The sequence below is a fragment of the Salvelinus namaycush genome, chromosome 12, assembly GCF_016432855.1.
Source record: "Salvelinus namaycush isolate Seneca chromosome 12, SaNama_1.0, whole genome shotgun sequence".
In the NCBI taxonomy this organism is placed as follows: domain Eukaryota; kingdom Metazoa; phylum Chordata; class Actinopteri; order Salmoniformes; family Salmonidae; genus Salvelinus; species Salvelinus namaycush.
This window is the reverse complement of record NC_052318.1, coordinates 51,624,591-51,651,529: the sequence shown is the minus strand read 5'-3', so window position 1 is coordinate 51,651,529 and position 26,939 is coordinate 51,624,591. Positions and strand designations below refer to the sequence as shown.

The 26,939-nt window shown below is 45.2% G+C and overlaps 1 protein-coding gene across 3 annotated transcripts in view; it reads right to left on the bottom strand.

The window, feature by feature from the left end:
* Positions 1 to 26,939, bottom strand: part of LOC120057408 (Krueppel-like factor 8) — a 105,563-nt gene that overhangs the window by 5,726 nt on the left and 72,898 nt on the right. For 2 of the 3 annotated variants that reach the window (XM_039006027.1, XM_039006029.1), the window contains exons 3-6: positions 21,257 to 21,568; positions 19,363 to 19,600; positions 10,104 to 10,215; positions 3,597 to 3,739 (exon numbers count right to left, since the gene is read on the bottom strand). In XM_039006027.1, the coding sequence (XP_038861955.1) occupies positions 3,597 to 3,739; positions 10,104 to 10,215; positions 19,363 to 19,600; positions 21,257 to 21,568 (805 nt within the window). The remainder of the gene's footprint in view (positions 1 to 3,596; positions 3,740 to 10,103; positions 10,216 to 19,362; positions 19,601 to 21,256; positions 21,569 to 26,939) is intronic. The other variant, XM_039006028.1, reaches the window with a different exon arrangement.

Genomic DNA, 26,939 nt, shown 5'->3' with positions numbered 1-26,939 from the left:
TTCCTTGGCTACAGCAGTGTTTCCCAACTCCAGTCGTCGAGTACTCCCAACAGCATAAAAAATGTGTAGCCTGGGTCAAACATACCTCATTGAACTAATTTAGGGCTTGATGATTAGTTGAATCAGGTGTGCCTGTCTGGGGCTGCAATAAAAATGTATTCTGTTGGGGGTACTTGAGGACTGGAGTTGGGAAACACTAGGCTCCAGAATGCGGGCCCTGGATCAGTCATTGGCTATAGATGAGTATGTGGGCGGGTCAGGGTGTGTGTTACCCGGTGTTGGGGGTATCGCGTTACAGAACTAACAAGTAACGTAATCTGATACATTTTATGAGCAACAGAGTAAAGTAATGTGTTACTTTATCAAATTGGGTTATTTTTTATTACAGTTACTTTGTCAAACAACGCGTGTGTTACTTTCAGAATCTTATCTCCACCGGGTGTGTTTCCATGATCCGATCTCGACTTGTTTCCTCATTTAGTTCTTGAGCGAGCGGAGAAAGGGTGTTTTGAGAAATGACATGACGGGCTGCTGTCCATAGAAATGTATAGAGGGCGCACCTCTGATGTCTAAACATCTCTATGGACTGTGTATGTGAGGTCTAACAGAAAGAACTGGCGGCTCCAGGGAAAGATTTTCAATTAAAGGAGAGGAAATCTGTACAGATGTTTGGCTTACAGTATACAGTATATGGCTAATTAAGCAGCGCCACAGATGGAAGGAGAAACCAGTGACCCATCCTGAGTTAGTAAGTAGCCTATCAGATGGAAGGAGAAACAAGTGATCCAACCTGAGTTAGTAGGTAGCCTATCAGATGGAAGGAGAAACCACTGATCCAACCTGAGTTAGTAAGTAGCCTATCAGATGGAAAGAGAAACAAGTGATCCAACCTGAGTTAGTAGGTAGCCTATCAGATGGAAGGAGAAACCAGTGATCCAACCTGAGTTAGTAGGTAGCCTATCAGACGGAAGGAGAAACCAGTGATCCAACCTGAGTTAGTAGGTAGCCTATCAGACGGAAGGAGAAACCAGTGATCCAACCTGAGTTAGTAAGTAGCCTATCAGACGGAAGGAGAAACCAGTGATCCAACCTGAGTTAGTAAGTAGCCTATCAGACGGAAGGAGAAACCAGTGACCCATCCTGAGTTAGTAAGTAGCCTATCAGATGGAAGGAGAAACAAGTGATCCAACCTGAGTTAGTAGGTAGCCTATCAGATGGAAGGAGAAACCAGTGATCCAACCTGAGTTAGTAAGTAGCCTATCAGACGGAAGGAGAAACCAGTGATCCAACCTGAGTTAGTAAGTAGCCTATCAGACGGAAGGAGAAACCAGTGATCCAACCTGAGTTAGTAAGTAGCCTATCAGACGGAAGGAGAAACCAGTGATCCAACCTGAGTTAGTAAGTAGCCTATCAGACGGAAGGAGAAACCAGTGATCCAACCTGAGTTAGTAGGTAGCCTATCAGACGGAAGGAGAAACCAGTGATCCAACCTGAGTTAGTAAGTAGCCTATCAGACGGAAGGAGAAACCAGTGATCCAACCTGAGTTAGTAGGTAGCCTATCAGATGGAAGGAGAAACCAGTGATCCAACCTGAGTTAGTAAGTAGCCTATCAGATGGAAGGAGAAACCAGTGATCCAACCTGAGTTAGTAGGTAGCCTATCAGATGGAAGGAGAAACCAGTGATCCAACCTGAGTTAGTAAGTAGCCTATCAGACGGAAGGAGAAACCAGTGATCCAACCTGAGTTAGTAGGTAGCCTATCAGACGGAAGGAGAAACCAGTGATCCAACCTGAGTTAGTAGGTAGCCTATCAGACGGAAGGAGAAACCAGTGATCCAACCTGAGTTAGTAAATAGCCTATCAGATGGAAGGAGAAACCAGTGATCCAACCTGAGTTAGTAAGTAGCCTATCAGACGGAAGAAGAAACCAGTGATCCAACCTGAGTTAGTAAGTAGCCTATCAGACGGAAGGAGAAACCAGTGATCCAACCTGAGTTAGTAAGTAGCCTATCAGACGGAAGGAGAAACCAGTGATCCAACCTGAGTTAGTAAGTAGCCTATCAGACGGAAGGAGAAACCAGTGATCCAACCTGAGTTAGTAAGTAGCCTATCAGACGGAAGGAGAAACCACTGATCCAACCTGAGTTAGTAAGTAGCCTATCAGATGGAAGGAGAAACCAGTGATCCAACCTGAGTTAGTAAGTAGCCTATCAGATGGAAGGAGAATCCAGTGATCCAACCTGAGTTAGTAAGTAGCCTATCAGATGGAAGGAGAAACCAGTGATCCAACCTGAGTTAGTAAGTAGCCTATCAGACGGAAGGAGAAACCAGTGATCCAACCTGAGTTAGTAAGTAGCCTATCAGATGGAAGGAGAAACCACTGATCCAACCTGAGTTAGTAAGTAGCCTATCAGATGGAAGGAGAAACCAGTGACCCATCCTGAGTTAGTAAGTAGCCTATCAGATGGAAGGAGAAACAAGTGATCCAACCTGAGTTAGTAGGTAGCCTATCAGATGGAAGGAGAAACCAGTGATCCAACCTGAGTTAGTAAGTAGCCTATCAGATGGAAAGAGAAACAAGTGATCCAACCTGAGTTAGTAGGTAGCCTATCAGATGGAAGGAGAAACCAGTGACCCATCCTGAGTTAGTAAGTAGCCTATCAGATGGAAGGAGAAACAAGTGATCCAACCTGAGTTAGTAGGTAGCCTATCAGATGGAAGGAGAAACCAGTGATCCAACCTGAGTTAGTAAGTAGCCTATCAGATGGAAGGAGAAACCAGTGATCCAACCTGAGTTAGTAAGTAGCCTATCAGACGGAAGGAGAAACCAGTGATCCAACCTGAGTTAGTAAGTAGCCTATCAGATGGAAGGAGAAACCACTGATCCAACCTGAGTTAGTAAGTAGCCTATCAGATGGAAGGAGAAACCAGTGATCCAACCTGAGTTAGTAAGTAGCCTATCAGATGGAAGGAGAAACCAGTGATCCAACCTGAGTTAGTAAGTAGCCTATCAGATGGAAAGAGAAACAAGTGATCCAACCTGAGTTAGTAGGTAGCCTATCAGATGGAAGGAGAAACCAGTGACCCATCCTGAGTTAGTAAGTAGCCTATCAGATGGAAGGAGAAACAAGTGATCCAACCTGAGTTAGTAGGTAGCCTATCAGATGGAAGGAGAAACCAGTGATCCAACCTGAGTTAGTAAGTAGCCTATCAGATGGAAGGAGAAACCAGTGATCCAACCTGAGTTAGTAAGTAGCCTATCAGACGGAAGGAGAAACCAGTGATCCAACCTGAGTTAGTAAGTAGCCTATCAGATGGAAGGAGAAACCACTGATCCAACCTGAGTTAGTAAGTAGCCTATCAGATGGAAGGAGAAACCAGTGATCCAACCTGAGTTAGTAAGTAGCCTATCTTTGGTAGAGTACGCACGGCTCGCCTTGCTCCCTCTGACAGTCAAACAAACGGTGAGATTGGGATTTTTTTCCCATGAAAGCAAAGGAAAGTAATATAACTCGTTACTTTCCACACAAAGTAATGTTACTTTTGCCAAAAAAGTTTGGGTTAGTAATATATTACTTTCCCAACACTGGTGTTACCTGTGTGTATCCTGCGGTGGGCTTTAAGGTGTGAGCTCTTGGTGTACACCTTGTTACAGCCATCATAGTCACACATATGGACACGCCTCCTCTTCATATCCGGCGAATCAGGATCCACCTGCATGTCCATGTCTACGCCCGACCTGAGAGTGACAAAGAGAGAGAGAAAGCAGACATTATATGGGTGAGGCTGGAGTGAGATGTAGTCATGTATTTCGTGAAATTACAAAATGTCACAGCAGATCACCTGTATTAGCAGGATTACGAGAAAGCAGCTCGCTACCTGTATATTAACTCTTCAGACCTGGGTTCAAATAATAGTTGAAATATTATTAGGATCATTGTTTGAATTTCACCGGGACAGTGCACATTAACCAACACCAATATTACAGTAATGCAACTTCCATGAAAATGTACTGGGGGTAGAAAATAGCTCATTTGCACCAGTAGTCTCTGGGCAGGTAAGGGCCTTTACACAATCACAATGCACATACAAATAGTCACTAAAACAATAGAAAAGACAAGTACATGACATCCAATACTTGGAGTACAACATATTGAAATACTTCATGTGGGCCTTGATAAAAGGTCTGTAACTGTAACTGTTACATGAGCAGACATGCAGGTTTACCTCCCCAACCCCACCCATACTGTCTAAGCCCGAACTAAACCTAGAAGGAAAGGACTGTGTAACACCTATAGGGAACTGCCCAAGTGTGGCTGACTGGACAATTAACATCTATCCATGGGTTTATTATTAATGCACTCTATTGTACGGATCTGTATGATTGATGAATAGAAGTCTTACAAATTATTTTGTCATTGCTGCATCATCATTAGGTGACACTATGGGGGCGAATCCTAACTTCCAATTTTATTTACTTAGTCAAGCATTGATGTCAATGGGAAGTTGTGATTTGCCCCTACGTATTTGGACATGGCTACATGAGGGAACTACACTGAACAGAAATATAAACGCAACATGTAAAGTGTTGGTCCCATCTTTCATGAGCTGAAATAAAAGATCCCAGAAATGTTCCATTCCAACAAAAAGCTTACTTCTCAAAAATGTTGTGCACAAATGTGTTTAAATCCCTGTTAGTAAGTGTTGCCTTTGCCAAGATAATCCATCCATCTGACAGGTGTGGAATATCAGGAAGTTGATTAAACAGCATGACGATTACACAGGTGCACCTTGTGCTGGGGGACAATAAAAGGCCACGATAAAATGTGCAGTTTGGTCACACGACACAACGCCACAGTTGCCTCAAGTTTTGAGGGAGCATGGAATTGGCATGTTGACTGCAGGAATGTCCACCAGAGAATTGAGGCAACTGTTGCCAGAGAATTGAATGTTAATTTCTCCACCATAAGCAGCCTCTAACATCATTTTAGAGAATTTGGCAGTACGTCCAACCGGCCTCACAACCACAGACCACGTGTAACTACGCAGCCCAGGACCTACATATTCGGCTTCTTCACCTGCGGGATGGTCTGACAGCTGATGAAACTAATGGTTTGCACAACTGAAGAATTTCTGCACAAACTGCCAGAAACCCTCTCAGGAAAGCCCATCTGCGTGCTCGTCATCCTCACCAGGGTCTTAATCTGACTGCAGTTCAGCATCGTAACCGACTTCAGTGGGCAAATCCCCACCCTCGATGGCCACTGGCACACTGGAGAAGTGTGCTCTTCATGGATGAATCCCGGTTTCAACTGTACCGGGCAGATGGCAGACAGTGTGTATGGCATTGTGTGGGTAAGCGGTTTTCTGATGTCAACATTGTGAACAGAGTGCCCCATGGTAGTGGTGGGGTTACGGTATGTGCAGGCATAAACTATGGACAACAAACTCAAATGCATTTTATCGATGGCAATATGAATGCACAGAGATACCGTGATGAGATCCTGAGGCCCATTTTCGTGCCATTCATCCGCTGCTATCACCTCATGTTTCAGCATGATAATGTATGGCCCCATTTCACAAGGATCTGTACACAATTCCCAAAGCTGAAAATGTCCCAGTTCTTCCATGGCCTGCATACTCACCAGACATGTCACCCGTTGAGCATGTTTGTGATGCTCTGGATCGACGTGTACGACAACGTGTTCCAGTTCCCGCCAATATCCAGCAAATTCACACAGCCATTGAAGAGGAGTGGAACCACATTCCACAGGTCACAATCAACAGCCTGATCAACTCTAAGCGAAGGAGATGTCGTGCCGCATGACTCAAATGGTGGTCACACCAGATACTGACTGGTTTTCTGATACACGCTCCTACCTTTGTTGATCACAGATACTTAAAAACAAAAGATGCATATCTGTATTCCCAGTCATGTGAAATCCATAGATATGGCCTAATGGATTTATTTAAATGAACTGTAACTCAGTATAATCTTTGAAATGGTTGCATTTATATTTTTGTTCAGTATACATACAGAATAGTCAAATACACCGTGTTAATTTAAATGATTCTAACAGAGCCTCACTCCTAGTAATCACTGATGATTAAGTTATTTGTTTAGGTTCATCACAGTTAATAGTGAGATATGATCCCTGGGTGAAGTTACAGGCCACAGGCAGCAGAGAGGGCTAGAGAGTAACTGTTGAAAACCCATACAGCTGGACAGCTTCCAGTTCAATGCTGATCTCTCCTCTCTCCTTTCCTTCCTCTCCCTCCCATCCTCCGAGTTCCTTGTGGCCGGCCTTCCCTTTCTCCACCCTGCCTGCCAATTAGTTCACTCCTTTTCCTCTCTCTCTCTCTCTCTCTCTCTCTGCCCAGCCGTTGGCTCAAAAACACTAAAGAATAGAAAAGTATTCCTTCTTCACCCCATCCCGCCTCTAACACACTCACTCACCCCGCTCCTTCTCTTTCACTCTCTCCAAACCGTTTATAAGGAGGTGTGACGGCAAACTGCATTACGTAACCATGTTTACACCCAGTTCTGTGACAACCCTGCCCAGCAACACACACAAACACACAAACACACGTCAGCTAAGTGAACTCTCCAAGCACACACCCTGCATTTCAGTTCGATAGAGTGCAGCGAGCTCTGACACACACACAAACACACAAACACACGTCAGCTAAGTGAACTCTCCAAGCACACACCCTGCATTTCAGTTAGATAGAGTGCAGCGAGCTCTGACACACACACAAACACACAAACACATGTCAGCTAAGTGAACTCTCCAAGCACACACCCTGCATTTCAGTTAGAGTGCAGCAAGCTCTGACACACACAAACACACAAACATACAAACACACAAACACACGTCAGCTAAGTGAACTCTAAGCACACACCCTGCATTTCAGTTCGATAGAGTGCAGCAAGCTCTGACACACACGCAAAGCTACGCCTTGGGGTGTTGAGCTTGCTGCATCCTCCTACCAAATAGAGATACACATTAATACATTCTGTCTCTCCCGGTTGCTGCCTCACTACACATTGTGTGCCACATACACACTGCCTCTCCTCCAGTGTTCAGGGGTTATGTAAGGGTCCGGAGAAGAGCAGTGCTGCAGTAATGTAATTAATGCCAGAGAGAGGAGAGGAGGGACGGGCCCAGCTCACCACAGTCAAACCCCCAGTGAAGGGGCAAATTCACCCTATATCACTTTCCTCTAATACACTCAACCCCAGTCCTGCAGAACACTCTTCCTGTATCACTCTACTCCTACAGTGCCTTCAGAAAGTGTTCGTACCCCTTGACTTATTACACATTTGTTGTGTTACATCCTGAATTCAAATGGATTAAATGGATTTTTTCCCTTATCGGAGAACCTGCCAATACCCCGTAGTGAAGACATGCTTTAAAAAAAAATAATTATTCACTGAAAATGAAACACAAAAATGTCTCATTTACATAAGTATTCACACACTCCAAATTGAGCTCAGGTGCATCCAATTTCCTTTGATCATCCTTGAGATTGGAGTCCTGTGGCCAATTCAATTGTTAGAACATGATTTAGAAAGAAACACAGCGGTCTATAAAAAGGTCCCACAGTTGACAGTGCATGTCAGAGTAGAAACTATAACATGATGTCCAAGGAACTGTCCATAGATCTCTTGAGATACAATTGTGATGAGGCGGCAGGTAGCCGATTGGTAATAGCGTTGGACTAGGAACCGAAAGGTTGCAAGATCGAATCCCCGAGCTGACAAGGTAAAAATCTGTCGTTCTGCCCCTGAACAAGGAAGTTCCTAGGCCGTCATTGAAAATAAGAATTTGTTCTTAACCTTTCTGAACCACCCATCCCGGATCCGGGGTAATTGTCATCAGAAACGCTGACTAGCATAGCCTAGCGCCACAGGTATATAATATAATTTCATGAAATCACAAGTGCAATATTGCAAAACACAGTTTAGCCTTATGTTAATCCATCTGTCGTCTCAGATTCTGAAATTATGCTTTACAGCGAAAGCAATACAAGCGTAATCGATCGCTCGAGAAAACAATAAGTACACCTAGCATCAGGTAACTTGGTCATGAAAATCAGAAAAGCAATCAAATTAATCGTTTACCTTTGATGATCTTCGGATGTTTTCACTCACGAGACTCCCAGTTAGACAACAAATGTTCCTTTTGTTCCATAAAGATATTTTTTATATCCAAATACCTCCGTTAGTTTGATGCGTTATGCCCAGGAATCAACCGGAAAGAGCGGTCGCGACAACGCCGACAAAAATTCCAAATTATATCCATAATGTCCACAGAAACATGTCAAACATTTTTTTATAATCCATCCTCAGGGTGTTTTTCAAATATCTATTCGATAATATATCAACCGGGACAGTTGGCTTTTCACTAGGACCGGGAGTAACAATGGCTGCCTTTCTCTTCTGCGCACAAGTCACTCTGAGAGCCCCGACCTATCCACTTACGCAATGTGGTCGTTCACGCTCATACTTCAAAATAAAAGCCTGAAACTATGTCTAAAGGCTGTTGACACCTTAGGGAAGCCATAGAAAAAGAAGTCTGGTTGATATCCCTTTATATGGGCAATAGGGATGCATAGGAACAGAGAGGTTTCAAGAACAGGGGCACTTCCTGATTGGATTTTCCTCAGGTTTTAGCCTGCAATATCAGTTCTGTTTAACTCACAGACAAAATGTTTACAGTTTTGGAAACGTCAGAGTGTTTTCTATCCTAATCTGACAATTATATGCATATTCTAGTTTCGGGGGCTGAGAAATAGGCAGTTTCAAATGGGTACATGTTTTTAGCCAAAAACGAAAATATCGCCCCCTAGTCTACTGACTTGCCTAGTTAAATAAAGGTAAAATTAAATTAAAAATCGAGGGAGTGTTGAAAGTTTCCAAGAGCACAGTGTTATCCACCATTGGGAAATGGAAAAAATATGGAACTACCCAGACTGCCTAGAGCTGGCCGTCCGACCAAACTGAACAACCGGGCAAGAGGTGGTGACCAAGAACCCAACAACCACTCTGACAGAACTACAGAGTTCCTTGGCTGAGATGGGAGAACCTGCCATCAGGACAACAGTCTCTATAGCACTTCACCAAATTGGGTTTTATGGGAAAGTGGCCAGACGGAAGCCACCCCTGAGAAAAAGGCACATGCCTGGGATCGAACCCGTGTCTGTAGTGACACCTCGAGCACGGTGATGCTGCGCCACTCGGGAGGCCCTGTATTTCATTTTCAAAACATTTCTACAAAGATGTTTTCGCTTTGTCACTATGGGGTATTGCGTGTAGATGGGTGAGAAAAAAATATATTTAATCCATTTTGAATTCAGGCTGTAACACAACAAAATGTGGAATAAGTCAAGGGGTATGAATACTTTCTGAAGGCACTGTATAACAGGACTACAACTACCCACAAATCATGCAAGATATCTTCTGAAATAAGTATTGTTATCGTATACTGATGAGAAAAAGCAATGTATCACCCAGCCTCCATACTCTGAAGGCGTCAGCCTGCTTCAGTTCGGCTGGCGCTTGCCGAGCTCGTTCCCTTAAAAGACCTTAGCTTGAAAAAAATGTTTGTCCATTTTGAGACGCCGTAGCCAGTAGTCAGATTTATCTATGATAACTCAAGAAATCTGTCATACATTTTTGCCGAGGAGATCTTAGTTGCGCAATTTTGCATCTGACTAAGATGTTTGGTGCAGTATTTCTCAAGTGAAAAAATGTGCATGAGGACAAGTCTCTTGTTGCATGACAACAGGCACTTCATTGGAGAATCCATATTTTTGACCAATCGCCGACAAGGGGGCGTAGACTTCGGCTACCGAGAGAAAAAAAAACGGTGTGCCCGAACAGCTGAAAAAACCCTTGCCGAAGTCCAAAATGAACCAAAACGTCACAAAATGTTGTCATAATATATGCGCAAACTGTTCCGAACTCTTTTGGCTGGGAAGCATGTGGAAGCCTTAACACTCACCCTGTGTCCAAAGAAGGAAGCTGAGTCCTACACCACCCCTACACCACAACCCTGTGTCCAGGCCTATACCACCACCTTCCATTATCTGACACTCACCCTGTGTCCAGTCCCGGTGTACTGAAGGATGCTGAACCGGACTCTGTCCCACTCTCCACATCACTGTCACTCTGGTACTCCACTGGGGACGCCGAGCCAGGCTTGATACGCACTGTAGGGAGAAAAGGGTAGATGGAGAAAGGGGGGAGGGAGAGAGATGGAGAAGATGAAGAGAGATGGGTATAAATAGAGACAGACAACAGGGGTTAGCAACTTAAATCCAACATTAACACACAGTACTTGGCAACACAAAAGGTAAGTCAAGGCATCCCAGCTGAGCTCATTTGAATTTCTATTTGGGTGTGAGAGAATTCCTCATTATACTTCGGTATGGTTGGCTGTGCTGCGGAGGCTGCTGATTGTATTTGTGAACCCCCCTCCCTCACCCCACCCCCTCCTCTCCCTTTCTCCTTTAGTGGGTCAGAATGTGGTGACGGCACTGTTTAAAGGTTCTCTTGCCTGAGGATGAGTGGGGGTGAGGGTTGTTTGTGATGATGGGGTTGGGATGGGGGTAAATAACTGTCCTTTGTATGTTGGGACAACCCACCACCTGTTAACCCTAATACCAGTGAAACCCACCTTATTCAAAGGCAAAACGACCCATCTCCTCTCTTCTAGAACTCTTTCCCCTTCTAAAAGTACCTCCCTCCGCACTCCACCCTCCCTCCGTACTCCACCCCTCTCTCCCATGCTCCACCCTCTCTCCCATGCTCTACCCTCTCTCCCATGCTCCACCCTCTCTCCCATGCTCCACCCTCTCTCCCATGCTCCACCCTCTCTCCCATGCTCCACCCTCTCTCCCATGCTCCACCCTCTCTCCCATGCTCCACCCTCTCTCCCATGCTCCACCCTCTCTCCCACTCTCTCTACTCAGAGCTCTGTGTGTCACTCCTGTTACACAACAACATAGTTATAAGTGTAGTGTAGCAACTCTAAGTCAAATCTGCACCTACTCATGTACACTCTGTATCAACACACTCAACTACATGCATTTTCTACTTACAGAATGTTCATGTTGACAGTTTACAAGTCCTAGGGACAGTTTTCTGGATAGAGTTTAAGCCTAGTCCTAGACTAAAAAGCATGTTCAATGGATATTCTCTAAGGAAAGAGCTTCTTATTCCAGGACTACAGTAGGCTAAATCTGGAAACTGGACCTTACAATTTGGGAAATGGGTGGAGTCTATATATATTTTTTAACACTATTATTTCAATAGAACATGTTGAGTTCTTCTATTATTACATTCAAAGAGCCCCCCCCCACCAAATAAAAATAAAAAACATGTATTTCATATAAGGAACTCAGTCCGGCTTTCAATTTACTCTTGAAAGTTGTAATAGTATAACGCACAAGGTGCAATTTGGAAATACTCACATGAATACACGTTAGACATAGCAAAATGTATAGAATTGCAAGAAAATGTGCTTTAAAACCTGCAAAATTATCTCTCCGCCAAACAAGAGGGGGTGTGAACAGTTTGTGTCATGAACAGTGCTTGTCCCCATAGAAACAGACATGGCAAGGGATTGCACCCCTCTCCAGCATGGCCTCATGGTGAGTAGTCGGTCTGCAAACATTTTGGCGAAAATGGTGAGCAAGTTGGTAAATCTTCATGGATTTTTTTTTTATTTTTTATTTTTTAAATGTCACTACCGGACATCTAATTTATCAAGAAATATGTAAAGTACGGTTTTGGGACTAAAATACAGGTAACTGCCAAAAGAAAGGACACACCAACATAAAGTGTCTTAATAGGGCGTTGGGCCATCACGAGCCACCAGAACAGCTTGAATGCGCTTTGGCATAGATTTTTACAAGTGTCTGGCATTCCGTTGGAGGGATAAGACTAGGGCTGTAGCGGTCACGAGATTTCGTCAGCCGGCGATTGTCAAGCAAATAACTGTCGGTCTTACGGTAATTGACCGTTAATTAACATAAACACATTAAGCATCTCCGGGCTTACACACATATCCCACAAGCCACCGATGCAGACCTTTGGAACAGCTACATTTTTAAAAGTCTAATAAATCCATGTAATATAGCCAACGCTTTCACAATAAATCCGTTATTTATTTTAAACAGGTCTAAAGGAGCATGATACCAAGAAAATGTAGTCTATTTCAGAAGAACAGAATAGCATATTCAGACTAATGATTCGAAAAAAGCCGAACGAACAGCAAAAGCACTAGCCCATGACAATCTACTACCCCATAGTACAAAGGTCAACCTATTCTATTCTGTGAGAGAAATAAATATTCCAAACATAGTCTGGGACAGTTGTGGGATGCGATAGATCCCAAATTAATACAACCACTAGCAACAATAAAAAATGCTTTTTTACGCACTGTGGCGGACGCAACAGATCGTAACGTTTAGCTTACATTTTTTATAAACTATTAGGCTATTTTTTCACATGATAAGCGCAGCAATGCACACATGGTAGTAGGCTATAAGCACCATTGTTCCATTAGCGGAAAACACCATTATCAAAAGTAGAGGTCGACCGATTAAATCGGCATGGCCAATTAATTAGGGCCGATTTCAAGTTTTCATAACAATCGTAATCGGCCATTTTGGACGCCGATTATGGCCGATTACATTGCAATCCACGAGGAAACTGCACGGCAGGCTGACCACCTGTTACGCGAGTGCAGCGTCAAAAGGACCTTGTGGCTGCAAGGAGCCATGGTAAGTTGCTAGCTAGCATTAAACTTCTCATAAAAAACAATCAATCTTAACAATCACTGGTTAACTACACATGGTTGATGATAGTACTAGGTTAACTAGCTTGTCCTGCGTTGGTTATAATCAATGCGGTGCCTGTTAGTTTATCATCGAATCACAGCCTACTTCAACATCGCAAAACGGGTGATGATTTAACAAAAGCGCATTTGCGAAAAAGCACAATCATTTCACAAATGTACCTAACCATAAACATCAATGCCTTTCTTAAAATCAATACACAGAAGTATATATTTTTTAAAACTGCATATTTAGTTAAAAGAAATTCATGTTAGCAGGCAATATTAACAAGGCAAATTGTGTCACTTTTCTTGCGTTTAGTGTGCAAGCAAAGTCAGGGTATATGCAACAGTTTGGGCCGCCTGGCTCGTTGCGAACTGTGTGAAAACCGTAATTAATTTGCCAGAATTTTACTTAATTATGACATAACATTGAAGGTTGTGCAATGTAACAGCAATATTTATATTTAGGGATGCCACTCGTTCGATAAAATACGAACGGTTCCGTATTTCACTGAAAGAATAAACGTTTTGTTTTCGAAATGATCGTTTCCGGATTTGACCTTATTAATGACCAAAGGCTTGTATTTCTGTGTGTTTATTATAATTAAGTCTATGATTTGATAGAGCAGTCTGAGCGGTGGTAGGCAGCAGCAGGCTCGTAAGCATTCATTCAAACAGCACTTTCCTGCGTTTGGCAGCAGCTCTTTGCAATGCTTGAAGCACAGCGCTGTTTATGACTTCAAGCCTATCAACTCCCGAGATTAGGCTGGCAATACTAAAGTGCCTATAAGAGCATCCAACAGTCAAAGGTAAATGAAATACAAATGGTATAGAGGGAAATAGTCGACGCATCATAATTCCTTTAATAACTACAACCTAAAACTTCTTTACTGGGAATATTTAAGAACTGGGAATATTGAACCACCAGCTTTCATATGTTCTCATGTTCTGAGCAAGGAACTTAAACGTTAGATTTTTTACAAGGCACATATTGCACTTTTACTTTCTTCTCCAACACTGTGTTTTTGCAATATTTAAACCAAATTGAACATGTTTCATTATTTATTTGAGACTAAATAGATTTTATTCATGTATTATATTAAGTTAAAATAAAAGTGTTCATTCAGTATTGTTGTAATTGTCATTATTACAAATATATATATATAAATAACGGCCGATTAATCAGTATAGGCTTTTTTTGGTTCTCTAATAATCGGTATCGGTGTTGAAAAATCAGAAATCAGTCGACCTCTAATCAAAAGTGACCACAAATGCAATTATGCATGTAATGCTTTTACTATAAAGGTGCATTTTTATGGTGAAAATTATCTTCCCCAAACTTGAAACTCACACGCTGCTTATATATGCCAGTTTGGCTCTACACTCCTTCTGTAAAGCAGATTAATGGCCACTTTAGCTGTGATACAAACCTTATTACAACATATAGGCCTATGGGCTAGGCTACATGAGGTGTGCCACTAAGTTGCAAAAAAAAGGCATTGTTTCTTATTCTGGGCATCATTCACAAGTGATAATATATAATTCACAAGTGATAGGCTAATATCGTCACCCATCAGACTGTTCTTGATTGAATCTTGTCTTTACATGTACAAAATAATATATGTGTGACATTTGTTATAATTTAGAATGGACCATTATCATGTACCTGTATCGAAACAGGGGCAGCGGAAAAAATACATGTCATCTATGCACTTAAATAGCGAATCAAGGATGCTTTTCATGTGGTTTATTTTCATTTTCATACTCCTGTCGTAAAGTGAAGCAATGTGCTTAATATTAGGAAAGTTGAGAAATAAATATAGTAGGCCTAGCCTATAGAAAGCTGATCCTCCTATTTTTAGTAGAGGCCATCACTCTGTTTTCTCACACAATTGCATAGCCTATAGAACTGTTGCGCAACATGAGCTCATGGGCTCTCATGAAGTGTTTGATTAGATTTTCGATAACATTTGCATTGATGCCAGAGTGATTAGAGGGACAAGAGAGTGCTGAGTACCAGGCAGTTAGCAAGTTTGGTAGGCTACTAATGACCATCAGCAGCATCAGAGCTTGGAGAAGCCTAATTACTGTGACTAAACAGTCACGTGGAATTTGACTGCCTTCATGACTCATGACCGCCGATGTGGCAGTAATACGGTCACCGCAACAGCCCTAGATGCGACACCATTCTTCCACAAGAAATTCCATAATTTGGTGTTTTGGTGATGGAAAACGCTGTCTAAGGCACCACTCCAAAATCTCTCATAAGTGTTCAATTGGATTAAGATCTGGCGAGACACACACACACACACGCACTTTAAACCCCCTATGCCTCTTTGAGACCCCTCTTTCAAAGAATAGCCATCGTCACCAAAATAATGGGCAACTGTGCATTTTTATACATGTCCCTAAGCATAAATTGATGTTAATTGCTTAATTAACTCAGAAAACCACACCTGTGTGGAAGCACCTGCTTTGAATATACTTTGTGTCCCCCATTTAAACAAAATGTTTCCTTTATTTAGGTAGTTACCTATATATGTTTGCTGGGATGTACATCACAGGAGGTTGGTGGCACCTTAATTGTGGAGAACGGGTTCGTGGTATTGACTGGAGCGAAATCAGTGGAATGGTGTCAAATACATTAAACACATGGTTTCCAGGTGTTTGGTGTCATTCCAATTGCTACGTTCCGGCCAATATTACAAACCATTCTACCCTCAGCAGCCTCCACTGATGTACATCTGTCCAAATGAAATGAAAGATTATATCTCTTATTTTGGACTTAGCCAAAGATGGCAGAGGTCTCATCTTTGTATCTGTGCCATTATTACCGCGCTTTACTGTACTGCAGGATTTCCCAAACTCGGTCCTGGGGCCCCACCCGGGTACATATTTTGGTGTTTGCCCTAGCACTACACAGCTGATTGAAATAATCAAAGCTTGATGATGAGTTGGTTATTTGAATCAGCTGAGTAATGAAAACTAAATGTGCAACCAGGGGGGCCGCCAGAACCGAGTTTGGGAAACCTTGCACTACTGTACTGTGTGCTCCATTGGTTTTTACTATATTTTACTGCAGGGGTCGGCAACAAAATGCAACATTTATTTAACTAGGTAAGTCAGTTAAACCAGCCCGCAAGTGATTTATTTTGGCAGCCTAAAGTTTTGAGTAATGTTTTTTTAATTTGGGGGGGGATTTTAGTTTTTGGTCAAAAAAGACTCAAATCCCCAGGAATTCAGCAAAAAATTTGTTTATTTTAGGAAATCTGTTTCCAAGTATTCCCACAAATAGACATATGTCATCGTGTGTCAATGTAATCAAGATATCATTTTCAAATACAATTTATTTTTGGGCTTAGTTGTTGTCAAATTGCAGGGCACAAATTAGTAGAATTATTAGTTCCGGCCCCTTGACCAGCCGCGCAAAAAGTTTTAGTTTCAGTTTCAGATTCATACAATCAACATTGAACATTTCACAGAGAACAATAGAGGTTTTATTTCTCTAAATGAAATGTAAAGGTTATGAAAATCAATTTTTAAAAAATCATGTTTTTACTATTTTATTAATTTGGTATGAAAATACATGTTCAAAAATGAATCTGTAATAGATATACTAGGCATGGTTCTCCCTTCATTGCAACTTTTGTTTCTGTAGGGACACATTTCGTGAGGCGGTAAGAAATTCAGGTAAACATTTCAAATACGCAATACAAACAAAGTGTGTGAGAAGTATATATGTCTACCTGACATACAGTACCAGTCAAAAGTTTGGACACCGACTCATTCAAGGGTTTTTCTTCATTTGTACTATTCTCTACATTGTAAATAATAGTGACGACATCAAAACTATGAAATAACACATATGGAATCATGTAGTAACCATACAAAAGTGTTATATATTTCATATTTTAGATTCTTCAAAGTAGCCACCCTTTGCCTTGATGACAGCTTTGCACACTCTTGTATGTATTAAGACATGTGTGCTGAAAGTTTGGGAAAAGTAGGATACTTTTGTGTGAAGAGGGATCCTTAGAAAGACAATACGGGGCAGTGCCAGTGTGAGATAGCGTGACGGGGGTGAAAGAGAAACAGTGGCTGAAAGAGAGGGAACGAGAGAATGAGAAAGTCCATGACAGTGACGTACAACTAGTGTGTGTGTCTGTGATAGAGTGAGAGAAAGAGCTTGTGTGTGTGTGTGTGTGTGTGTGTGTGTGTGTGTGTGTGTGTGTGTGTGTGTGTGTGTGTGTAGATAAGTGAGTATGGTTTAAAGAGAGTGAGCATGGGCGAGACTCGAGAGACGTATTGCTTGCGAGGAGGATACTGTTCAAGAGGTCAAGAGACCGAGATGATGAGATAAAGTGACGAAGATAAAGAGCAAGGGAGAGAAACCGTGTGTTATAGTGAGAGGATTTACTCTGCCCAAAATCTGCTGGCGTGCGATAAGCCATTTTTTTGTATGGAGGTCTATGAGAGAGTGTCGAATTACGTGAGGCTTATTTGATCGAATAGAAGTTTCGGAAGGTTTAGGCTGTTACAAATGTACTGACATACAGTGCATTCAGAACGTATTCAGACCCCTTGACTTTTTCCAAAATAAATTACTTTACAGCCTTATTCTAAAATGGATTCAACTGTCCCCCCCATCAATCTATACACAGTACCCCATAATGACAAAGCAAAATTAGGTTTAGAACATTTTGCAAATTGTATTAAAAATAAAAAACTGAAATATGACATTTCCATAAGTATTCAGAGCCTTTACTCAGTACTTTGTTGAAGCACCTTTGGGTATAACGCTACAAGCTTGGCACACCTGTATTTGGGGACTTTCTCCCATTCCACTCTGTAGATCCTCTCAAGCTCTGTCAGGTTGGATGGGGAGCGTCGCTGCACAGCTATTTTCAGGTCTCTCCAGAGATGTTCGATCGGGTTTCTGGCTGGGCCACTCAAGAACATTCAGAGACTTGTCCCGAAGTCACTCCTGCGTTGTCTTGGTTTTGTGCTTAGGGTCGTTGTGCTGTTGGAAAGTGAACCTTCGCCCTAGTATGAGGTCCTGAGCACTCTGGAGCAGGTTTCCATCAAGGATCTCTCTGTACTTCGCTCTGTTCATCTTTCCCTCGGTCCTGACAAGTCTCCCAGTCCCTGCCGCTGAAAAACATCCCCACAGCATGATGCTGCCACCACCATGCTTTACTGTAGGGATAGTGCAAGGTTTCCTCCAGACGTGACGCTTGGCATTCAGGCCAAAGAGTTCAATCTTGGTTTCATCAGACCAGAGAATCTTGTTTCTCATGGTCCGAGAGTCCTTTAGGTGTCTTTTGGCAAACTCCAAGTGGGCTGTCATGTGCCTTTTACTGAGGAGTGGCTTCCGTTTGGCCACTCTAATATAAAAGCCTGATTGGTGGAGTGCTTCAGTGTTGGTTGTCCTTCTGGAAGGTTCTCCCAGCTCCACAGAGAAACTCTTGGTCACATCCCTGACCAAGGCCCATCTTGCTCAGTTTGGCCAGGCGACCAGCTCTAGGAAGAGTCTTGGTGGAGGCCACTGTGTTCTTGGGGACCTTCAATGCTGCAGACATTTTTTGGTACCCTTCCCCAGATCTGTGCCTCGACACAATCCTGTCTTGGAGCTCTACGGACAATTCCTTTGACCTCATGGCTTGGTTTTTGCTCTGACATGCACTGTCAACTGTGGGACCTTATATAGACAGGTGTGTGCCTTTCCAAATCATGTCCAATCAATTTAATTTACCACAGGTGGACTCCAATCATGTTGTAGAGACATCTCAAGGATGATCAATGGAAACAGGATGCACCTGAGCTCAATTTCAAGTCTCATAGCGAAGGGTCTGAATACTTATGCAAACAAGGTATCTGTTTTTTATTTGTTTTATATTTGCAAAAATGTAAAAAAAAAAAAGTTTTCGCTTTGTCATTATGGGGTATTGTGTGTAGATTGATGAGACCTTTTTTAAAATATTGAATCCATTTTAGAATAAGGCTGTAACGTAACAAAATGGGGGAAAAGTCAAGGGGTCTGAATACTTTCTGAATGCGCTGTAAGTGGATGCATGTGGCATTTTGGCAACTTTAAGAAAAATTTCTTAGTTGGGCCTATTGTTCACACGTGTATCTGCCCTCTCATTGGCTAGAATGGTCCCACCTGATCTCGCCTGCCTTCAATCATTGACGACATGCATTTCCATTGTTCGTCAACTCGGTATTTTGTCAATATAATAGATCAACTTCAGAGCAAGTGAGAGAAATCGGAGAGAAGAGAGTGCGTATAAGAGAAGAAGAGGACGTGACCAGAGAGAACTCAATTAGAATTTCTCTAACTGAAGCTTTTAATTTCAACACTTATTTTAGAAGGTTGTACTTACGACGTTCATATTGTAATTGTTTCAGCCTCATCATTTCTATGCTCTAGATAAGAGTATCCTGCACTATACAGGGAATAGCTTCATCTCAACAAAACGCAACATATCCTTCCCTCCCTTTCCCTCGGACTCACCGGATCCCTCCGAGCGCCCGTCGCTCCCGATGAGGGGCACTGTGATGGCAGCGGTGGCCACCCCGTCCGTGGGCATGGTGGTGTAGACCAAGGGCAGAGACTGGACCACCACGGGGATGGTCTGCAGCTGGCCCATCTTACTGGGCATGTTGACCGACGGGATGGTGTGGATGACATGCAGGATCTGCTGACCGCCTGCCCCCTGGGTGGATGCTAGGATGGACCCGGGAGAGAGCATCTGGAGGAGGGAGGGATGGAGGAGAGCAGGGGTTAAGGTGGGTATACAGGGAGGGGAGCAGTACTGTCTGAAATGGCACCAGATTCCCTATATAGAGCTGTGTTTCCCAAACTGGGTAGTACATCATCAGTTTCCCTCTTGTCATGTCAGTCATTACATACCTCAGAGAACCATTTATAACTTGTCAGAAATGTCCAGATCAACTGGCCCATGTCGGCAAATATATTTTTTTTATCTCTAAATTTTTGCCCAAAACTTTTTGTTGTAGTGTTTGAGTCACTCCATGTTGCGAATTACAGGGGAGCCAGGGGGGGGCTCAGCTCCCCTATATCCAACAAAAGTCAAACTTTGGTGGGGTCTCTAAATAATGCTAATTTAACTATTCTCCTATTTGTTTAAAATGCAGTGGTAAATATGTTTTACAGTGGTAAATATGAAAATAAAATCTTCCAAATGAAACTAACCCCCCCCCCCCCACCCCTCTGTCATGGTTTAAACCATTTATTTCTAGGTGGCTGTGCTGCCCATCCGGTAGGCCTGAATTTCAGACTCAGCTTAGCTCCTTTACTCATCGATTCTCCTTTGTACTTCCTCATTTCCACCACGTGTCCTTAATTAAAAAAAAACAAATCTTTACTCCAATGTATTCCATTAATCTGTTGATTTATCATCGTTTGCTTTTGTCAGTCAGCCGGTGGACGGTAAATGCAAGTTAACGGCGTTTACACACATTGTTGTTGTTGAATTCATCGAAAGCATAGGGAGCGTTATTTATATCACCGTGACCGGCAACCAGAGTTTACCCACCTATTTTTTTTTTTTTAACACTACATCACTGGCTACCAGGAATCCTATTTCAGACCCATTTTAGGTATTCCAACTTCAGGCTACTAATGCAGGCCTAATCAATAGCAATCGCTGAATGTCACTAGGCACACTGTGGTGTTTTGTAACAGACGTCGATTTCCATTCATCAAATGGCACGGGTACACATGCAGTTTTGGATGTTGGAATTATTTTGGACTGGACGACAATCAGATTCAAATATCATGACTGGTTGTGTTCATGCCACATTGAAAGGTAATAATTGTGTAGAATAATGTGTAGAATTGTAGGAATTAAGCTTTAAACCAGCAAAATGTTCTCTCCACCAACAAGAGGGGTGTGAACAGTGTGTCATGAATAGTGCTTGTCCCCATAGAAACAGACATGGCACGCGCGGGGTGGGGGTCTGAGTGAAAAAGTTTGGGAAACCCCGATAAAGTGCACTACTTTTGGCCAGAAAGGCAAATAGGGTGCCATTTTGGACACAGACATTGAGTCAACAGCTAAGCTGACAAGAAAATAAAGAGCATGTAAGTATTAGGTAGGCCGTCATTGTAAATAAGAATTTGTTCTTAACTGACTTGCCTGGTTAAATAAAGGTTAAATAGATACATAAAAACAACTGTTAAACTGAAAAGACAAAGCCGCTCAGAATTAAAACATTGTAAACTAACAGTTACTACATAAGGCATAGGAATCTGACTTCTACATTTTTGGCAGGCCCTAATATGTGTGAGTGATTTCACTTTTCAGCCAACAGACACTACTACCCATCATTCCAAAAGAGGAGCTAGCTAACGAGCCGACTGGCTTAATAACTGGCGTGGTTACCATGGTGTCTAGAATGGTTACCGTAGGGATGTGGTTTGCCGACAGCGTGGGCGGCGCCACGGAGCTGGGGGCGGGGTTGGCTGTGTTGGACGGTGTAGAAACGGGCAGGGAGGGGCGTGGCTTGCCAAGTGACAGGTCGACAGGTTCCGTCTGGTCCTCTGGGGGGCGGGTGGAGTCATCTTGCGTGTCCGTTGTGGTTGTGTCTATGGTCATGTCTGTGGCTGTGCAGAGGGGAGGGGGAGACTCAGGCTGGGTCTTCTCTGTCTTGATCTTCAGGTCTGTCGGCTGGGGACACTCCTCACCCACTTCAGCCTGCTCGACAGAGAGAGGGAAGAGGAGGCGAGAGAGAGGAAGGAGAGGGAGGGGATGGGAGTGAGGGAGGGTTGGAGAGAAACAGAGGAGAGAAACAGAGGGTAGAGAGATATTAAGAAGAAGGGTTGACAGAGTCAAGGAGAAAGAAGTGAGATGAATAGGGCGGAAAAAGGAAGAGAAAGAAGGAAAGGAAAGAAGAGAGAGAGATGATCAGCACATGATTTCCCTCCACATGCCACACACTACACACACACACAGACCTGGCACCCAGACCCTGTTCTCCCCTTGGCTCAGCTCAGCTGTACTCTCTGGCTGCACAAACAGAGCAGAGCAAAGCAGGGTAGGGGAACAATGGCTGCTGTGTGGGGCCCTGGGAGCTGAGAGGGAGAGGTGGAGCTGGGAGATGGAGAGCAGAGCAGCAGGCCTAAAAGATGGCACACTGCCAGGAGAGAGCTGCCCTGCCCTGCCTAGCCCCGGCCAAGCCCTGCACTGAGGCACAGAGTGCACCCAGCGACAGCATACAGAGCAGAGAGCACTAAGCATAGAACAGTACACAACATCCCTATCCAGGTTGGAGCAGAGCACTACCCAGTGCTCAGGCATACGCCCAGCCCAGGGGGGCAGGCATGCACATACCTACACTCGCCCACGCTGACACACAACCGCCAGCATGCACACACGCACAAGAAAAGGCAGGGGTTCGGTAGTGACTGTACACAGACACTGAGCCTCAGTGCATGTGAGGTGAATGATGGGTATTATTGAGTTCATCATTACTGAAGTCATTTCAAGACAAACACACAATTCCTGCTTTTGGGTTGTGTGGTTCAGTATTCAGTGAGAGATGGCTAGCGGGACGATGGGCTAAACCCACTACCCAAACTCTCCTAACCTACATAACCACACTTACAGAGTGGACACAGGTGGACCCAGAGAGGGAAGGAGGTCAGTCGGTGTACATAACATAGAGGTTAGGATACATGTTGTTGGGAAAAGGGGAGAGAAAGAGAAAGAGAGAGAAAGAGAGAGAGAGAGAGAGAGAGAGAGAGAGAGAGAGAGAGAGAGAGAGAGAGAATGAGGGTGGCAGAGTGAGAGAGAGCGAGGGTGGTAGTGAGAGAGAGTGAGGGTGGCAGAATGAGAGAGAGCGAGAAAAAGGAGAGTGGGTGGGAAAGGCCTCCGGTTGCCATGGAAACTGGGAGGTATCAGCTGACAATTTTTTCCCTTCATTCTATCTTCACGCCCACCCACTCCCTTCCTCCCTCTCCTCCTCTTTCCCTCCCCGTCTCTGCTTCTACTCCTTTCCTCCCTCTCCTCCTCTTTCCCTCCCCATCTCTGCTTCCACTCCCTTCCTCCCTCTCCCCCTCTTTCGCTCCCCATCTCTGCTTCCACTCCCTTCCTCCCTCTCCTCCTCTTTCCCTCCCCATCTCTGCTTCCACTCCCTTCCTCCCTCTCCTCCTCTTTCCCTCCCTGTCTCTGCTTCCACTCCCTTCCTCCCTCTCCTCCTCTTTCCCTCCCTGTCTCTGCTTCCACTCCTTCCTCCCTCTCCTCCTCTTTCCCTCCCTGTCTCTGCTTCCACTCCCTTCCTCCTCTTTCCCTCCATGTCTCTGCTTCCACTCCCTTCCTCCCTCTCCTCCTCTTTCCCTCCCTGTCTCTGCTTCCACTCCCTTCCTCCCTCTCCTCCTCTTTCCCTCCCTGTCTCTGCTTCCACTCCCTTCCTCCCTCTCCTCATCTTTCCCTCCCCATCTCTGCTTCCACTCCCTTCCTCCCTCTCCTCCTCTTTCCCTCCCTGTCTCTGCTTCCACTCCCTTCCTCCCTCTCCTCCTCTTTCCCTCCCCGTCTCTGCTTCCACTCCCTTCCTCCCTCTCCTCCTCTTTCCCTCCCCATCTCTGCTTCCACTCCCTTCCTCCCTCTCCTCCTCTTTCCCTCCCTGTCTCTGCTTCCACTCCCTTCCTCCCTCTCCTCCTCTTTCCCTCCCTGTCTCTGCTTCCACTCCCTTCCTCCCTCTCCTCCTCTTTCCCTCCCCATCTCTGCTTCTACTCCTTTCCTCCCTCTCCTCCTCTTTCCCTCCCTCTCTGCTTCCACTCCCTTCCTCCTCTTTCCCTCCCTGCCTCTGCTTCCACTCCCTTCCTCCCTCTCCTCCTCTTTCCCTCCCTGTCTCTGCTTCCACTCCCTTCCTCCCTCTCCTCCTCTTTCCCTCCCTGCCTCTGCTTCCACTCCCTTCCTCCCTCTCCTCCTCTTTCCCTCCCCGTCTCTGCTTCCACTCCCTTCCTCCCTCTCCTCCTCTGTCCCTCCCCGTCTCTGCTTCCACTCCCTTCCTCCCTCTCCTCCTCTTTCCCTCCCTGTCTCTGCTTCCACTCCCTTCCTCCCTCTCCTCCTCTTTCCCTCCCTGTCTCTGCTTCCACTCCCTTCCTCCCTCTCCTCCTTCCACTCCCTTCCTCCCTCTCCTCATCTTTCCCTCCCCATCTCTGCTTCCACTCCCTTCCTCCCTCTCCTCCTCTTTCCCTCCCTGTCTCTGCTTCCACTCCCTTCCTCCCTCTCCTCCTCTTTCCCTCCCTGTCTCTGCTTCCACTCCCTTTCTCCCTCTCCTCCTCTTTCCCTCCCCATCTCTGCTTCCACTCCCTTCCTCCCTCTCCTCCTCTTTCCCTCCCTGTCTCTGCTTCCACTCCCTTCCTCTTTCCCTCCCTGTCTCTGCTTCCACTCCCTTCCTCCCTCTCCTCCTCTTTCCCTCCCCATCTCTGCTTCTACTCCTTTCCTCCCTCTCCTCCTCTTTCCCTCCCTCTCTGCTTCCACTCCCTTCCTCCTCTTTCCCTCCCTGCCTCTGCTTCCACTCCCTTCCTCCCTCTCCTCCTCTTTCCCTCCCTGTCTCTGCTTCCACTCCCTTCCTCCCTCTCCTCCTCTTTCCCTCCCCGCCTCTGCTTCCACTCCCTTCCTCCCTCTCCTCCTCTTTCCCTCCCCGTCTCTGCTTCCACTCCCTTCCTCCCTCTCCTCCTCTGTCCCTCCCCGTCTCTGCTTCCACTCCCTTCCTCCCTCTCCTCCTCTTTCCCTCCCTGTCTCTGCTTCCACTCCCTTCCTCCCTCTCCTCCTCTTTCCCTCCCTGTCTCTGCTTCCACTCCCTTCCTCCCTCTCCTCCTCTTTCCCTCCATGTCTCTGCTTCCACTCCCTTCCTCCCTCTCCTCCTCTTTCCCTCCCTGTCTCTGCTTCCACTCCCTTCCTCCCTCTCCTCCTCTTTCCCTCCCCATCTCTGCTTCCACTCCCTTCCTCCTCTTTCCCTCCCTGTCTCTGCTTCCACTCACTTCCTCCCTCTCCTCCTCTTTCCCTCCCATTCTCTGCTTCCACTCCCTTCCTCCTCTTTCCCTCCCTGTCTCTGCTTCCACTCCCTTCCTCCCTCTCCTCCTCTTTCCCTCCCTGTCTCTGCTTCTACTCCTTTCTTCCCTCTCCTCCTCTTTCCCTCCCCATCTCTGCTTCCACTCCCTTCCTCCCTCTCCTCCTCTTTCCCTCCCTGTCTCTGCTTCCACTCCCTTCTTCCCTCTCCTCCTCCCAGTCTCTGCTTCCACTCCTTTCCTCCCTCTCCTCCTCTTTCCCTCCCTGTCTCTGCTTCCACTCCCTTCCTCCCTCTCCTCCTCTTTCCCTCCCTGTCTCTGCTTCCACTCCCTTCCTCCCTCTCCTCCTCTTTCCCTCCATGTCTCTGCTTCCACTCCCTTCCTCCCTCTCCTCCTCTTTCCCTCCCTGTCTCTGCTTCCACTCCCTTCCTCCCTCTCCTCCTCTTTCCCTCCATGTCTCTGCTTCCACTCCCTTCCTCCCTCTCCTCCTCTTTCCCTCCCTGTCTCTGCTTCCACTCCCTTCCTCCTCTTTCCCTCCCTGTCTCTGCTTCCACTCCCTTCCTCCCTCTCCTCCTCTTTCCCTCCCTGTCTCTGCTTCCACTCCCTTCCTCCCTCTCCTCCTCTTTCCCTCCATGTCTCTGCTTCCACTCCCTTCCTCCCTCTCCTCCTCTTTCCCTCCCTGTCTCTGCTTCCACTCCCTTCCTCCCTCTCCTCCTCTTTCCCTCCATGTCTCTGCTTCCACTCCCTTCCTCCCTCTCCTCCTCTTTCCCTCCCTGTCTCTGCTTCCACTCCCTTCCTCCTCTTTCCCTCCCTGTCTCTGCTTCCACTCCCTTCCTCCCTCTCCTCTTTCCCTCCCTGTCTCTGCTTCCACTCCCTTCCTCCCTCTCCTCCTCCCGGTCTCTGCTTCCACTCCTTTCCTCCCTCTCCTCCTCTTTCCCTCCATGTCTCTGCTTCCACTCCCTTCCTCCCTCTCCTCCTCTTTCCCTCCCTGTCTCTGCTTCCACTCCCTTCCTCCCTCTCCTCCTCTTTCCCTCCCTGTCTCTTCTTCCACTCCCTTCCTCCCTCTCCTCCTCTTTCCCTCCCCGTCTCTGCTTTCACCTCATCCTGTCATGCTAGTCTGTTTGTCCCCCACACCTTCCCTCCAGATCACCTTCTCTCGCTTTCTTTCTAGCCATCTCTCTCCCATATCCTCTTCCCAATGGTTTACATTTGAAAGCGTATTGAGACACATACATGTCAATCTCTCCTGGCTCAAAGTGGAGAGATTGACTTCATCACTACTTGTTTTTGAAGAAGTGTTGACATGCTGAAATATACCGAGCTGTCTGTTTAAACTACTCGCACACAGCTCAGACACCCATGCATACCTCACAAGACATGCCACCAGAGGTCTCTTCACAGTCCCCAAGTCCAGAACAGACCTATGTGAGGCACACAGTACTACATAGAGCCATGACTACATGGTACTCTATTCCAAATCAAGTAACTGATGCAAGCAGTAGAATCAGATTTAAAAAAACAGATAACAATACAACTTATGGAACAGCGAGGACTGTGAAGGGGACTGTGAAGCAACACAAACATAGGCACAGACACATGCATACACACACACGATAACATAGGCACTATACACACACGTACACATGGATTTTGTGTTGTAGATCTGTGGTAGTAGAATAGTGGTTTGAGGGCACACACTTCATGTGTTGTGAAATGTGTTATGAATGTATTGTCATGTTTTTTAAATTATATAACTGACTTAATTTTGCCGGACCCCAGGAAGAGTCTTGGCAGCAGCTAATGGGTATCCATAATAAATACAAATACACACCCACTATTCTCAGCTAAAACATTTAAAACAATGCTCCTGAAAATCAGATAAAAATTACACTCACCCCGTTCCTACTACACACTAACAAATGGCACCCTATTCCCTATTTCAGGGGTATTCAACTTTTACCCTACGAGGTCCCGAAGCCTGCTGGTTTTCTGTTCTACCTGATAATGAATTACACCCACCTGGTGTCTAAATAAGTGCCTGATTAGAAGAA